The following is a 16,682-nucleotide window of genomic DNA, read 5'->3' as shown; positions in this document are numbered from 1 at the left end:
TATCTCCCGGATACTATCTCCTGCTCTCTCAGGTCTGAGTAAGAACGGCCTCCATAGGCTCATATCTGTGACACAGTCATTAAGGAGTGGTACTCTTGAGAAGGACTACAAGTTGGGGCCTTGTTGGAAGTGCATCACTGAGGGTGGACTTTGGGATTTCAAAAGCCCACAGCTTGGTCCAGTGTCTCTTCCTGCTGCCTGCAGATCTGGGCATAGAACTCTCAGCACCATGTTCTCCATAGTGAAAATGAGCTAAACCTTAGAAACTGAAGGCTGCTCTGGTCCTGGTGTCTTTTCACAGCAGCAACGCCCAAGCAGCCTACAACGATAGCTATCTCTACTCAGATAGTAACACAGGTAGACCTACATTTAAAAGTTTTACAACTTTTTAAGCACTTCCAGCCCATAATACTCTTCTTAAAAGTATTTTTTAATAAACACTAACCTTATAGTTATACCTGTTTTGCTTACAAAACCAATTTCTAATAAAAATATCCATCCAAGAGCTAATGAGAAAGCTTAGGGGCTAAGAGCATAGCGGATCTACGTTTGGGTCCCAGCACCCGAATGATGGCTAACAACCGTTTTAACTCTTATTTCCAGGGTATCTATCCAGTGCCCTCCACGGGCATCAAGAATGCATTCAGTATACAAGCATACAAATAGGAAATTAAAAACTTTAAATTCGTGTATCTTAAAAATGCACAATTTATAAAGCCCTATTTAGTATTTGAGAAAAATGTCATATTTTCATTCACTTTTCAAATATTTTGAAGATTACCTCCTACTTTGCCAGTCAACTCACTTTATATCTATACTTCCTTTCTTGCGGTAACTGTAAAATCCACAGGCAGTACTCAAGATACCCCCACCGCCAGGCCTAGTCCTCCCTTGCAGTATACTCAATAAACTACTATCTACATTTCTTCATTTCTTCTTAAGACCAGAAAAGATACAAAACATACCTCATTGCTGGCTTTTTCTTCCTGATCAGTGTCTTCCTTTGAAACATTAGTTTCTTTTTCTTCCACTTCAACATCAGATGATGCATTTGATTGTTTAGTTGATACCTATGAAGAACAAATTATTCATTTGTTTGTCTGTTTGGTTGGTTTGGTTTTTCGAGGCAGGGTTTCTCTGTGTAGCCCTGGCTGTCCTGGAACTCACTCTGTAGACCAGGCTGGCCTCGAACTCAGAAATCCACCTGCCTGCCTCCCCAGTGCTGGGATTAAAGGCGTGCGTCACCACGTTCGGCTCAAATTATTCATTTTTAAGATAGTTTATCTAACTTGAAATTTTTCTACACATGTAAAGTCAAAAACTTGTAGGTATAGATATGGGAGCACCCCAATTTCTGTTGCAAAGGACATTTAATACATAGAATTTTTAAAGTTTTTTTTACATTTTTTAATTATTTATTTTTTTGGTTTTTTGAAACAGGATTTCTCTGTATAGCCCTGGCTGTCCTGGAACTCACTTTGTAGACCAGGCTGGCCTTGAACTCAGAAATCCGCCTGCCTCTGCCTCCCAAGTGCTGGGATTAAAGGCACCACTGCTTGGTATGGCACCACTGCTCATTAAAGTTTTATCAGGGAGTGGCACTACTATAATCCCAGCGTTTTATATAGTAGGATGCCTACAAGTTTGAGGCAATCCTAAAATAAAGAGCTAGGTATTAGCCAAGCTGGAATATGTTGTTAACACCTTGCCTTAAAGAATTTTAAAGCTGTAAATTAAAATAGTTTTCACAAGATACAGTAGCTCTCAGGAAGACTGAGGCAGGTGAATTCTGAGGTTGAAGCCAGCCTGAGCTTGTTCTCAGCCAAGTAAGAAAGATAAGAGGGTATTATAACCTTAAATGTTGAACATACCTAATCAGAAAATTCCAATGTTTCCAAAATCCAAAACTTTATTATTTTGTAAAGGAGGAAAATAATGTAAAATCTCTAATATAACTAACAAATCAATCACTGGTTTCTTTAACCTGTGCAGGCCTGGGAATAATACATCATGCATGAAATCAGCACGTTCTGTGGCTGTTACGAGTGCAGAAGCAATCACAGTCTACTCTGCTGAGTACCAGGGAGAGCATCTAAGGATGGCTCACTATATCAAAGAAACATTGCACAGAGCAATTTGTCAATTGTTTAAACATCTGTCAAAGCCAAGAAGCAGCATGGTACATGTGAAATTACATTGGAATTTTGTTTGTTTTCTGTTTTTTTTTTTTTTAACCCCAACCCTACCCCAGATACGGTTTCTCTGTGTAGCCTTGGCTGTACTGGAACTTGCTCTATAGAGCAGGCTGGCCTCAAATTCAGATCCATGGGCCTCCACCTCCCCAATGCTGGGACTAAAGGCATGCACCACCACTGCCTTGCTATAATAGTTCATTTTATCAAGAGCTTTCATACATTCAAGAGTACAAATTGCAATATAGAAAAACATAAGTTGCAATATATAAAAACATTATTAGAGTAGTATCATGGGACCACAAGATGGTTTAAGAGTAAAAACACTTGCTAATAAACACACTCAACAACCAACATGGTAAAAGTAGATAGAGAACTCCACAAAGCTGCACTCTGACCACTATGCGCGCACTGTAGCACATGCACACATTATGCACACACCCATATAACCACAAAATAAATAGAACAAAAACTATTAGCAGTACCAAGAGAAAATAAAAATGAAAGAAGCCAGCATGTGAGTACATGCACCCATTTAATCCCAACACTTGGGAGGCAGAGGCAGGCGAATTTCTGAGTTCGAGGCCAGCCTGGTGTACAGAGTGAGTTCCAGGATAGCCAGGGATACACAGAGAAACCCTGTCTCCAAAAAAACCAAAAAAAAAAAAAAAAAAGATGGCTCAGCTCTATGATACAAGCCTCCTGACCTGATTGTTATCCTGTTATCCCCAGGCCCATGTAAAGGTGAATTAGAGAACTTCACAAAGATGTACTTGACCTCCACATGGACAAAGACATTATGTTCCCACCCATATCAAACATACAATAATAAAATTTGAGGGCCCTGAATCTAGCAAGACCCTAGCTATGGCTTTAAATTCAGTAATAGTTTAAAGAAATTTTAATCAAGAATAGCTGAACAACCAAGTATTTCTAACTTTTGAGATCTCTTTAGTCATTTAATTAATAACCATTTAGACACAAACATCAAGGAAAACCCTAAAAAGAGCCCAACAATCTAAAATTCATACAGTTCTTCAATTAGTCAAGTATTTTCCAATGACAATATTTTTACTCTAACTCTAATAATAAATTTTATAAAAGGACTCACCTGTTGACTTGAAAATTTCACTTTCGGATTGTTATCTATCTCCCACAATCCTTCATTAAAACCTTTTCGTTTATTTGGTTTGCCATACTTTTCCTTATTTTCTGAATAAGGAAATATGTCCTTTGGTCCTAAAAAAGCACTGTAACAGAAAGGGAAAATGTAAGTACAAAGCAAACTCAAATTATATACGAGGCTACGAGATGACATTCAATAAATACTTTATAACAAACAAGGGTTTTTTGTGGTTTTTTTTTTCTTGGCTTTTTGAGACAGGGTTTCTCTGTATAGCCCTGGCTGTCCTGGAATTCACTCCGTAGACCAGGCTGGCCTCAAACTCAGAAATCTGCCTGCCTCTGCCTCCCAAGTGCAGGGATTAAAGGCGTGCGCCACCACCGCCTGGCTTTGTGTTTTATTTTTTAAGACAGGGTTTGTCTGTGTAGCCTGGCTATCCTAGAACTCACTCTGTAGACCAGGCTGACCACAAATTCAGAGATCTGCCTATCTCTATCTTCTAAGTACTGAGGTTAAACCTGTGACCCACCACACCCAGCTCATAAAAATTACAAAATAGTTTTAAATCCTAGTGATTTGTGAGGTAGAAAAGACTCTGATAAAACTGTTTGGTTTTGCTTTGGGTTGGTTCTGATTCCTAGTTTATATATTTTAATGTAATAAGAACAAAAGTACTGGGGGCTGGCGAGATGGCTCAGTGGTTAAGAGCGAAGACTGCTCTTCCAAAGGTCCTGAGTTCAAATCCCAGTTCAAATCCCAGATGGTGGCTCACAACCATCCATAACGAGATCTGATGCCCTCTTCTGGTGTGTCTGAAGACAACTACAGTGTACTTACATATAAAAAATGAATCTTAAAAAAAAAAAAAAAAGAACTAAAGTACTGTGTCCCCCTACCAAACAGATTTTTATAAACCTACGTAATTTATAATAACTATACAAAGGGCTTTAAGGCTTTTGTTCTATTAACTCTATGTACACAGGGGAGGAGGGATGCACCTGAGTATAGTGCCCACAGAGACTAGAAGAGGGTGTCAGGTTCACCCCCAGACTTGCATGCAGTTGTAGACTGCAGGAAGTAACTTAAAGAGCAACTGTGTTCTCTTAACCACAGATGATATCTCTAACACTCCTAACCCAAACAAAAAAAAAAAAGATGTTTTGTTTCTGGTTTTTGAGACAGAGTCTCATTAAGTAGCACTGGCTGGCCTGACACTCTCTCTATGTATCAGGCTGGCCTAGAAATCACAGATAAGCTTGTCTCTGCCTCCCAAGTGTTAGATTAAAGCTGTGTCCCATTAGGCCTGGTCCAAGTTTAATCTTATAGGATTTCTTTTTATGTGCACTGACGTTGTGCCTGCGTGTGTGTCTGCTCATGGGCAGGTCTTTGGGAACTGCAGTTACAGGTGAGCTGATGTGGGTGCTGAGAATCAAACCTAAGTCCTCTGGAAAAGCAGCCAGTCCTCTTAACTGCTGATCCATCCCCACCAAGATCCTTTTTAATTCACACCAAAGACACTCAGCATCACTAGCTAATCACAGAAACATCACTGCAACAGTTATCATAAAGTGACAGTGTATGGGTGGGGTATAGCTCAGTTGGTAGAGGGCTCGGCTACAATACAGGAAGGCCTAGATTCAATCACAGTACTACATAATCCATGTATGGTGACAGGTCTGTAATCCAGCACTCTAAAGGTACACAGGAGAATCTGGTTAAAGGTACCCTCAGCTGTGTAGCTTGAAATCTGCCTGACATACATGAAATGAAACCTGTCTTTAAAAAAAAAAAAAGAAAGAAAAGAAAGAAAAAAGAAAAGAAAACTAAAATAAAAAAAATGTTCTGTAGGTAGTCTGGTTGTCTATTCAATGATTGGACACTAAGTTGTCGTTTGAACCAGGAATTCTGTTTCTAGATAGGTGAAAACACGTGCCCAGACAAAGCGTACACAACGGATGACTGTTTGTAGTTCAGTAGTAGAGAGTTTGGCCAGGCTATGCAAAGCTCTGGGCTAGATCCAACATCATTAAAAAAAAAATTGTGCATAAGTGCTCATATCAATGTTAGTCACAATAGCCAACAATGGGAAACCACAGATGTCTATCAAGTAATAAATACAACATGGCAAATTGATACAATGAAATATTAGCTGACACAATAAGGGAAGCATTATCATATGCTACAGTATTAAACTTTTTTTGGGGGGGTGGGGTTCGAGACAGGGTTTCTCTGTGTAGCCCTGGCTGTCCTGGAACTCTCTGTAGACCAGGCTGGCCTCGAACTCAGAAATCTGCCTGTCTCTGCCCACCAAGTGCTGGGACTAAAGGCGTGCGCCACCACTGCCCGGCTACAGTATTAATCTTGAAATACTGTGTTAAATAAAAAAAAAAAATATTAAGTCACTAAAAACCTCATTAAATGGTTTCCTTTATATGAAGCATTCAGGAAAGTACTTTAAGGGCTGCTTCAGCCACAGCAAAAACACTGAACGAACAGAAGATAACTGTTATTGTATAATAGTTTACTTTTGAAAGGATACTAATCGAAAATCTACTGTGCTATGTCTCCACTACTTTCTGGAATTGCAAAAACTACTGAATTCTAGACTTTAAAGTGGGTGAGCTATATGAAACGAATATCTCAATAAAGCTGCTGTCATTTTTCCCCTCCAGGGGAAAAGAAAAAAGGCATGATGGCACACACTTGCAGTGCTACTCTGAAGAGTTTGGAGACAAGAAAATCAGAAATTCAAGATCATCATTGTCTATACATCAAGATCAAAATCAGGCTGGACTACATATATGAGAACATACTCAATTTTTAATTGTTTTCAGAGAATACCATTTCCCACCACTCTAAATGAACACACACAAAAAAAAATCTTAATCTAAGGCCAGAAATGGTAGTGCACTTTAATCCCAGTACACCAGAGCCAGAGCCAGGTGACTCTATGAATTCAAGATCTAGTTTACACAGCAAGTTCAAGACCAAGCAGAACTATAAATAAATTTAAAATATAAATCAGTTAAGAATTAGTACACTTTTCTAAATTACTTTTTTATATTCCTCCTTCCCCATCTCTCTAACTTCTTTTTTTTTTTTTTTTATTTAAGATTTATTATTACACATACATACACTGTAACTGAAGAGGGCATCAAATCTCATTACAGGTGGTTGTAAGCCACCATGTGGTTGCTGGGACTTGAACTCAGGACCTTCGGAAGAGCAGTCAGTGCTCTTACCCACTGAGCCATCTCTCCAGCCCTCTAACTTCTGATTATTACAAAATAGACTTACATCTGAAAAATCCAAACTTATTCAAATAAATAATCCCCCTCCCGAATTTTGGAAGCAGGAAGGACCATCATACACCTATATTTAAAAAAAAAGCTAGGTCAGGCCCTCTGCATAGGTCATAGCTGCATAGCTTGGTGTTTTGTGGGCTTTCTAACAGTGGGAATGGGGGCTATCTGGGACCCTTCTCCTCTCCTGAGCTGCCTCACCCAGCCTTGGTGTGACGGGATGTGCCTGGTCTTACTGTACGTTGCTAGGCCATGCTTGGTTGACGTCCCGGGGAGGCCTGCTCTTTTATGAGGGGGTGAGGTTGGGATGGACCTGAGGAAGAGTGGGTGGGGAGAGACTAGGGGGAGAGGAGGGAGGGAGGAAACTGCAGTTAGGATATAATATGTGAGAAAAGAAGTTCGATAGTAGTGTAGGCCTTTAATCCAAGCACTTGGGAGGCGGAGGCAGAAGGGTCTCTTGAGTTCCAGGTTAGCCTACCAGGGTTACACAGAGAAACTCTGTCTCAAAAAAACAAAAAACCAAAACCAAAACCAAAAAAAAAAAAACCAAAAAAAAAAAAAGGAAAAAGAAAATCTCCAAAGTAATAAAAACAACGTCATCTTTCTAAAGGTGAGTGGTGTGTCCACTCTAGATCAATTTTTTTTTTTTTTTTTGGTTTTTGGAGACAGGGTTTCTCTGTAGCCCTGGATGTCCTGAAACTCACTTTGTAGACCAGGCTGGCCTCAAACTCAGAAATCCGCCTGCCTCTGCCTCCCAAGTGCAGGGATTAAAGGCATGCGCCACCACTGCCCAGCTTGGATCAAAATATTTTAAGTCCATTTTGAAATAAAAATATCATTAACTTTAAAAGCCTTTTAATTTTTTAAATATATCCTCATTTCTTTGATATTAACTCATTTTCTTCATTAGCCACCTTTATTAGTGTGGTGCTAGGGAGTGAACCTATAGTGAACCTATAGCCTCCTGCATTATAGGCAAATACTGTACCAAGAATTGTAATCCCAGCCCAACATAAAGTCTTTTTTCCCCCACATGGTTTGTGTTTATCTTATGTGTACTGGTATGATGCGTGCATATGTCTGATGAGGCATCAGATCCCCTGGAAGAGGAGTTACAGACAGTTGTGGCCTACAAGTGGGCGCTGGGACTGAACCTCTGGAAGAAGACCCAGTGCTCTTAACTACTGAGCCATCTCTCCACTCCAACAGTAACCAACTTAATTTCAAATTAGCCACATATGTAACAGTTGAACTCCAACTCTATAGAGATACATAGGGTATAATACTCAGTGGTAGGGCAAAGCCCTGGGTATGATCTTCAGCACTGAAAAAGAAAAACCTTAAAAATACACATACTACAAAAGTTCTGTTTTTAAGTACTGGAGAGGGTGGTCTCCTCTTCAGTATTTAAGGGTTGGGTGGTGGCTCAGAGTGAGCGCACATGGTTAGTACAGACACAGCCAAAGGGTAGATTCCCAACAACTCAAAGGAAAGAGTTTAACCAACTGTGAGTCATAGAAAACTACAGAATATAAAATCATAAAATCTTTTAAAATCAGAGTAAATTTTAAACCAAAAAGTCCTTAAAAAAATGCCTCCTCACAATTATTTTCAGACCCAGGACAAGGGTCTGATATGCCTATTTTATATAACCTGGCCCGAAGCTTTTCCTAGCATCCCTCAGTCTTTACCAGGAAAAGCCACCCCCAACCGTGCCCATTGCAGCTCCTCCCACAGAGGCTCTTCCCTCTACAATCCAGAATCTCTGTTCTCTGCTTTCCCTCTCTCCCTTCTCGCTTCTCCCTCCCCATGGCAACTTCCCCAGCCTTGTCCTTGGGGCCAATGAACTCGTCCGAGAGCAACTTCCCAATGAGCCTGTGTTTATATACTCTAATCTGGCTTAAACTGGCTCATTTCACCCACGAAGAAATAACTTATCAATTAAGATGACTCAAAACCTTGCATGCATCGGGATCACCAGAGAGTTAGAAGACCCTGAGCCCCACCCCTATGTCCAGGGGAGGCCCTAGGGGCAGTTTTTCAACTACAGCTCCACACCATGCTAATCCAAATCCCTACTCTGATACAAAGCACAGTTTCTCCTGCAGACCCCTCCCTACTGAATGTCTCCAAATCGTAAACCTTTACCCTGAAAACAGAAAGCCAGCACTTCTTTTCATTAGGTTTTCTGGAGACAGGGTTTCTCTTTGTAGCCTTAGCTGTCCTGGAACTCACTCTGTAGACCAGGCTGGGCTCGAACTCAGATCTGTTGGTATCTGCCTTCCCCAAGGAGCTTTTCTTTTTTCTTTTTAAGATTTACTTTATGTGTATCTGAGTGTTCTATCTGCGTGTATATCTATGTGCTAGAAGACAGCATCAGATCTCATTATAGATGGTTGTGAGCCACCAAGGGGTTGCTGAGAATTGAACTCAGGACCTCTGGAAGAGCAATCAGTGTTCTTAACCCCTGAGCCACCCATCATCTCTCCAGCCCCCAGGGAGCTTGTCCTATTTTCATATACAAAATATATGTGAACCCAACTCAAACTGAACATTGTGAAGGCCAATCCAATCTAAGATACAAAACTGTGTTTTTAAAAACTACAGGCCAGGCAGTATTGGCACACGCCTTTAATCCCAGCACTCCAGAGGCAGGAGGAGCTCTGAGCTCAAGCCCATCCTGGTGTACAGAGGAAGTTCTAGGATGGCCAGGGCTACACAGTGCTAAATAAAACAAACAAACAAAAAATTTATGTGGCCAGGTATGGAATCCCAGCACTCAAGAAGCAGAGGCAGGTGGATGTCTGGCAGGCCTACAGAGCAATTTCCAGGATACCCAGGGCTACACAGAGAAACCCAGTCTCAAAAATTCAAAAAAGCAAAACAAACAAAAAAATGTAACGTCAAACAATACCATTAACACAAAATGTCCTTAAGTGGCAAATCTACACAGATAGTAATTAGTGCTGTGTAAGGCTAGGGAAAGAGAAATGACCGTAGTGGAAAAGGGCACAACTATACTAAAATCCAATGAAATATTTCAAAATCAAATTGACGGCGTACTTTAAACATTGTGCAATATAAATCACATCTCAGAAAGTTTACCAAATTATGTGTAAGTTTAGAAAGTAGAGAAGCAGGAAACAGAAATTAAACCAAATGTTGCCACTTTTATATCACTCTTAAGGACAGAGTGAAAAATAACTAAGTAGACAGCTATCAGAGGGCTCAATGCCCAGCAGCCACCTGAGAGCTCTGTTCCAGATCTGACACCCTCACACAGACAAAATGTACAGGCAAAACACAAAATTAATAAATATATATATGAAAAAGAAAAGCCAAAAAAATAGTGATAGGGCTGGTGAGATGGCTCAGCGGTTAAGAGCGCTGACTGCTCTTCCAAAGGTCCTGAGTTCAAATCCCAGCAACCACATGGTGGCTCACAACCATCCGTAACGAAATCTGATGCCCTCTTCTGGAGTGTCTGAAGACAGTGTACTTACATATAATAAATAAATAAATAAATAAATAAATAAATAAATAGATAGTGATAATTGAGATCTCCACAACTACGTTTCATCTCAGTTAAACATGCTATTCTACAGAAATAATAGTCCAACTCCCGTAAATTATACAGTGCAGGGAAAACTATTCAGCTCTAGGCATCTAAGAATAGAGCCTTGGCAGTTAGACTGCAATCTCATATAGTTACAAGGAACAAAACAGTTCACCATGCAGCTGTAATCTCGCACAATATTAATTTCCTTCATCCCATCAGTTCTCTAGCTATATATCCACCTGGGGCAGCAGGTCAGCTTGGCTCTGGGAGTGACCAGACACACAAAGGGCCCTCTGTCTGGCTTCCCACCACCTGTGTGGCTCCTGAGACCAGGCCTAAGCAGCATCCATCGGAAAATCCTTAGTTTACTAACAAGAATGCGCAGCCTGGCTACTTTCACTAACAGTCTTGGCATTATTTCGAGCCTAACTTTTTTGATCCTGTTAATTACCTATTCCATTAAGTAAACATTATTTTTAACTTTTTTTAACCTTTGAAAACGCCATACATGTACACAGCATGTTTTGATCAATCACATCTACCCCTCACTCCCGCTTTCAACTTCCCTTTAATTCTCACCAAGATGTAGTGCTTTAAAGAAGAATGGGGGGTGGGTGGGGTGGGCTTTAATCCCAGCACTTAGGAGGTAGAGGTAGGTAGATCTCTTTTGAGTTTGAGGCCAGCCTGGTTTGTAGAGTGTAACAGGACAGACACCCGAGAAATCCTGTCTCCGTGGGGGCGGGGGCAGGGGCAGGCATGGTGGCACAATGGCAACAGAGTCTATATAGTAAGTTCTAGGCCAGTAATACAGAATGACATTCTATCTCAAACAAACCAAAGAGCTCCTAGCATTAAACTGGAAAGTACATTTTACATTTTTAAAGGAAGCTTAAAGGGCTTGACTTTTTAAAGTTTTCTATTCCAGCCCAGGTATGGCATTTTATCTCCAAACATAGGAGGCAAATAACAAGTTGATCTCCATGAGCTCAGGCTAGCTCATCTCTATGAGCTCATGATAGTCGGGTCTGCATGGAGCATCCTAGGGCAACCAGGACTACAAGAGACTATGTCTTTAAAAATATGTTTTTAATTTCAATTGTCACATCCCACTTAAATTTTGAAATTTCTACTTGCTTTTTGTTTTATACCTAACTTCTGCAAGTTTAACTGTCATTTCAGCTTAAAGCTAACAGGACTTACGTCTCATGGGTTCCAAAAAAGAAAATGGGTAGTTTGTTTGTGGGTGGTTTTACAGCTCCATCAGGAACTTCATCTACCTGTAAGAAAGGAAAAGTCAGATCTTACAAACCTTAGTACACATGAGTGAACTCAGAGTAAAGAGCCCCAAATATGTCTAACAGAATCAACCCACTTTACAGTTTATTGTAACAGAGACCATTCCCTCCCGGCCCCCAGGTCAGCTCCATTGAAAATGACCATTTATACTAATTTATGTTCTGCCATGTGACTGGTTTCCTCTGCTCAGGTACCATGTGTCTGTCTGTCTCCCATCTTTCCAGTGCTCTATCCCAGTCTTCTATCTGCCTCCATATGTCCCACCCTCTAGTCTACCCTTTCCCATAGGCCTTAGAGATTTTAATTGACAGGTGATATATCCATACACAACACAGAAGATATTCTCTCTACAACCCATAATCTCAAACAAGATCTAAAAAGCAAGGTTTTTTCCCCCAGAATTCATTTGGTGTCAGAACTGGTCCTGACATCAAGACCCTTTTCTTTTATGTAACTGTAACATTTTGATCGTTGTTTTTCTGGAGAAGTACAAAGGTTATCACCACCTGCTTGCTACTCAAAATCATCCCAGAAGCAAATCCTGAAGCAATACCTACTGTAATTAGCTTCACTTCCTAAAATCTGCAGCTACTTAATTCTTAAAACAAATTTGACTGACGACAAACATTTCCTATATGGAATGTGGAGCTGGTGTGCAATCCTGCAGGAGAGCTGTTCAAACAGTAAGCGCAACGAGAGGCAAGGGAAGTGGAGGGCTTGCAGCGAGAGGCAAGGGAAGTGGAGGGCTTGCAGCTCTTCCAAAGAATCTGAGTTCAGTTCTCAAGCCCCCCCCCCCCTCACTTAACTCAGGGCATCACCTCTTCTGGCCTCCTCGAGTACTCACATGCATGTGGTACACACACAGATGCAAACATACACAGAGGAGAAAATAAGGAACATAAAGGCAAGCAGGATCCAAAACTGAAGGCATTAATTCCCAATGTTTAAAGAACATTGAAAGGAAGTATTAGGTGTTGTTAATTAACAATTCTATTTCAAATTGTACAAGTTAAAAATAAATGATTGGATATGAGATGTCATCCTTACAATTGAGACGTTAAATATTTAAATACTCTTAAATTCTCTACAGCAAAGATTAAGAATATCTAAGAATGAAAAAACATGTAAATCTTTTGGGGGGACAGGGTTGGAGACAGGGTTTCTCTGTGTAGCTCTGGAACTCACTCTGTAATTCTTAAAGTATGTAAAAACCAAATTCAGCTGCTTCTAAGAAAAAGAAAACAAGGGGAAAAAAGATAAAAATGTCCTATCCCAATCCAAATGAGCTCATCCCAAGTAGAACTTGTAGCTGGAGAGATGGCTTACTGGTTAAGAGGACCCAGGCTCAGTTTGGTACCCACATAGCAGCTCCTGACAGGTTTTTTCATCGTCTCAAGTTATGGAAGTAGTGTAGACACACATGCAGGCAAAACACCCAAAACGCAGAACTTTAAAAAATTGTTAATTTTGAAGACAAAAAGAGGAAAATGACTCTCCAAAGGCTATTTTACCTTCGTTACCAGCAACAACTCTTAACCTGTAACATACTGCAAGAGGTAAGAAGACAATTTACAAAAGATCTTACTGAATTAGATGTAGGTGTGTGTGCCTGCATATGGCTGTGTGCAGAGTGCAGGTGGTGGCACTGCCCTGTCATCACAGACAGATCACTGTGGTTGTGAGCTGCCTGAGATAGGTGCCGGATTAGGTCCACCGAGCAGCGAGTCCTCTTAACCACTGAGCCATTTCTCTACCCGTCGAAAAATCGGAAAAAAAGTAAAGTATTTGCACCGGCCTCTAACCACATTGGGGCAGGAACTCTAGGATACGAGTGTCAGATAGCCCTGATTGTTAAGACCTCAAAATAAGGATACCTAGAGTCATCAAGTGTCTCTTGGGGGCCTTTAAACCTTCCCACGTCTAGCAAGCCGTCTGTAAAGTTGAAAGGCAATGTTTTACAAGTGCATGACTATGTAAGAGCAGTAGGATAAAGAAATTCAGCTTTAGGTCACTGCCCTAAAGATGTTTGCAACATATGTAACAGTCAAAGCACACACACAGCAGTAATTTACAAGTTTTCCTATAGGAAAACAAGAACACCAATTATATAGACAAGGCTTAGGATTAAGGCTCTACCAAACAAGGTACCCCAGGAGGATGGGAAGTTAGGGAGCAGTCTAAGTCAGTACTCATACACAGCTGTCGGAACCCAACGATGGAATTCATTATTTTTAAGTAATACCTTTCAAAGATTAAATTAGTTACGTGCATTAAAAAAAAATAGCCAGGCAGTGGTAGTGCACGCCTTTAGTCCCAGCACTCCGGGGAAGCAGAGGCAGGTAGATCTCCGAGTTCAAAGCCAGCCTGGTCTACGAGTGAGTTCCAGAACAGTCAGCGCTACACAGAGAAACTGTCTTGAAAATGAAAATAAAAAATAGGTTGTACGAAAAAATAATTACAATTTTAGAACATCAGTATTTTTGAGTTTATCTAATCAACCTTCTTTAAGTCTTATCTATAGTATTCTGAACCTTGACACCATTATAAACAAAAAAAGAACAACAACAAAAAAAGCTTTTTTTTTTTTTTTTTTTTTTTTTCTGAAAATGGAGGTGGGCTGTTTAATGTACCATCTTGAGCCCTTAGGACTTCTCCAGTTAGGTTAATCCAGTGTCTGGTCTACTTCTCCCTTTGGCTATGGAGAATAAAAAATGGAAAACAACATCTTCAAGGTCATAAAGCCAAAGACTGTGAATATAAAGGTCCAAATAAACCGCCAACTGCAAATCGGCACTAAGTAATCTAAACCACAGCTGACATGCAAGGGCTTGGAATCTGCATTTTTCGTTGACGCTTTGTATTTTGTTCAAAATTCCAAATTTTAAGGAAATGTCATGATTTCACTCACTCTTAAACACAAAAATCCTACTTGATGATTTCGCCTCAATGAAACGTTAATTGAATGTCATCCCCAAATACTGCTATATAGAACACCTGTCAGAGACTCAAAAAAGCAAGGCACAGGGAAACCGCCGCGGGTATGAAGGAAAACCTAGAATTTTACAATTGTACGGAGTATACAGAAAAAAAAAAAAGCTAAAATGAAAGGTTCCAAGTAACGGTAAAGGGAAAAGGAGAGGAAGGACTTAAAGGAAGCCGAGAAGAAACGATGGGAGGCAGGCCGCACCGCTACACCGGGGTTACAAATCACTTACTCGAGCTGGCCAATGAGGATAACCTTTCATCTTGGCGAAGATGAGGTCTCCAGGTTTGAAATCGCGAGTCATGTTTGAGGGGCGACGCCGGGAGTCCCAAGACCAGAAGGGGGAGCAGCGCAGCCGCGATCAGGAGATGCGAGAGCACAGACGCGAGCTGGGACTGGCGGGCCCGCGGGCGGGGGAGGATGCCTCGGGGTGTCCCGACGCGCCTGCGAGGGACAGCAGGGAGGGCGGTTAAAGCGCAAACCCCAGGGAGGGGCCGCGGGGAGGAGGGCAGGGGGAGGGGAGGGGAGGCGGCGGAGGGGGAGGGGGAGCCGCCTGCGCGCCTCCTCGGAGCGCGGCCTCGGCCCCGAGCAGCGCCGGGGCCTGCGGTCGCGGCCACCTGAGGCAGGGATGCTGCCCGCCACCGGGCCGCCGGCCTCCCACCCCGGCGCTCCCAGGGCTTTTCCCACGGGCCGCAGCCCACGAGGGAGGGGCGCGGCGGGGAGAGGAGGGAGGCTGCGAGCGCGGCCGCCCGCTTCCCATCCGCGCCGAGCGGGGGCGGGGCGGCTCTCACCTGCCGGGCGGCGGCGCTGGGGCTGCGGGGCGCGCTGGCCGCTCCTGCCCACGTCCACGCCGGCCACCTGCGCCACCAGCTGCCGCAGAGGCGTCTCAACGGCTCCGAGCTGCAACCGCCACCGCCGCCGCCACCGCCGCCGATGTCGCTGCGCCGCTCCCGCGCGGCTCCCGCTCGGCGCCCGCTAGCGCTGGGCCGTACCAAGTGCTCGCGCAGGCACGGGTGGCGCTGCAGCCTCCGAGCGTCGTGGCTCGGGAGCTGAGGGCCTGAGTCCCCTAGAGCCCACAGGTGCCCCTGCTTGCGACCAATTGCAAGCAGATGCCGTGGGAGGGGAGGGAGAGGGAGGGCCCGGAGAGAGGCGCGAGGGAGCTGTCTCTCTCCTCCACCCCCCTCGCGCTGGCACAGTGGTCGCGCCCGGCCCGCCCCTGCTGGCTGCTCTGCGTGTGTGTATTTGTATGTGTACTGTATGTAAAAGGCGGGGAGGGAGGAAACGATTGTTGTGGACCCGGTTTGGGGGCGGGTATCCGGGCCTGTAGCCCACGGCTGCATGTTTAAGAGAATGTGGCAGCCCAAGGTGCTTGTTCTCGCATCCTTCTCCTTGGTGCGAGTACTGTAGTGCTCCTGCGCAGTTTACATCATCCCCAAAATGAAGAGCTGTGCAAAATCCCAGAGATGAAATTGGAATATGAAGCAGTTGCAGGGTGTGCACCTTGTAGGCCTCTTACACCTCGCAGAATGGGCTTTGCAGTCCCCTTTTCTTGGGACTGAAACATGAGAAAGCCGATTTCATTTCCCTGATATTTCAACCGCGGAGAACCGTTAACAAAAACGCAATCCTGATGAATGCAAAACGTCAAGGATATAAAACAATGACAGAGAAAGCGTAGTTAGCTTGTTAGTTAGGATGTGGATTTGAGCCCAATCTAAATTTTAGCCCTGCACTTAAAATTCTATTTCCCTAGAAAAGTGATATATATGGTGGTAGGTGGTACAGGAGAGAAGAGTTACTAACACCTAAATATTTCATCACTTAAAATACTCTTAAAGGGTATTTAAAGGTGAACTTATTTTTGATCTTTTAACCAGTGGATGCTTTTAATGTTTTGTAATACACCTTCTGAAATGGACTGACTCTTACAATCTTTACTATAGCAGAACTAATATTTATCCATTAACATCCAGGTTCCCAATAAGTAAGGATGTGGCAAATTAGAAGACATTTAAGTATTAAAAGAATCTTTTGTTTCATCCTTCATTGAATCATTCCAAAATCCTGTTTAGATTTAGAATAGAGCACTGTTTGGTGTTGAATATACAGCTAGGAACAAGATTAGGTATTTCCTATATCAAACAGGCTAAAAATGTTAAAGATATTAAGAATATTAAAATGTGTAAGCAATAATTCTGCTTTAAATAAAGACTCACAGCTGAGACTC

At 42.4% G+C, this 16,682-nt stretch overlaps 1 protein-coding gene across 3 annotated transcripts in view; it reads right to left on the bottom strand.

Moving 5' to 3' along the window:
• Window positions 1-15,513, bottom strand: part of Psip1 (PC4 and SRSF1 interacting protein 1) — a 33,821-nt gene extending 18,308 nt beyond the window's left edge. For 2 of the 3 annotated variants that reach the window (XM_021159287.3, XM_021159289.3), the window contains exons 1-5: window positions 15,247-15,513; window positions 14,688-14,899; window positions 11,377-11,453; window positions 3,304-3,442; window positions 966-1,070 (exon numbers count right to left, since the gene is read on the bottom strand). In XM_021159287.3, coding sequence (XP_021014946.1) covers window positions 966-1,070; window positions 3,304-3,442; window positions 11,377-11,453; window positions 14,688-14,759 — 393 coding nt within the window. In that variant the 5' untranslated portion in view covers window positions 14,760-14,899; window positions 15,247-15,513. The remainder of the gene's footprint in view (window positions 1-965; window positions 1,071-3,303; window positions 3,443-11,376; window positions 11,454-14,687; window positions 14,900-15,246) is intronic. The other variant, XM_021159290.3, reaches the window with a different exon arrangement.
• Window positions 15,514-16,682: the final 1,169 nt, after the last annotated feature.

The sequence above is a fragment of the Mus caroli genome, unplaced genomic scaffold (assembly GCF_978045245.1).
Source record: "Mus caroli unplaced genomic scaffold, Mus_caroli_1 scaffold_6, whole genome shotgun sequence".
Lineage (NCBI taxonomy): Eukaryota > Metazoa > Chordata > Mammalia > Rodentia > Muridae > Mus > Mus caroli.
This window is presented reverse-complemented; position numbering and strand designations above follow the sequence as displayed.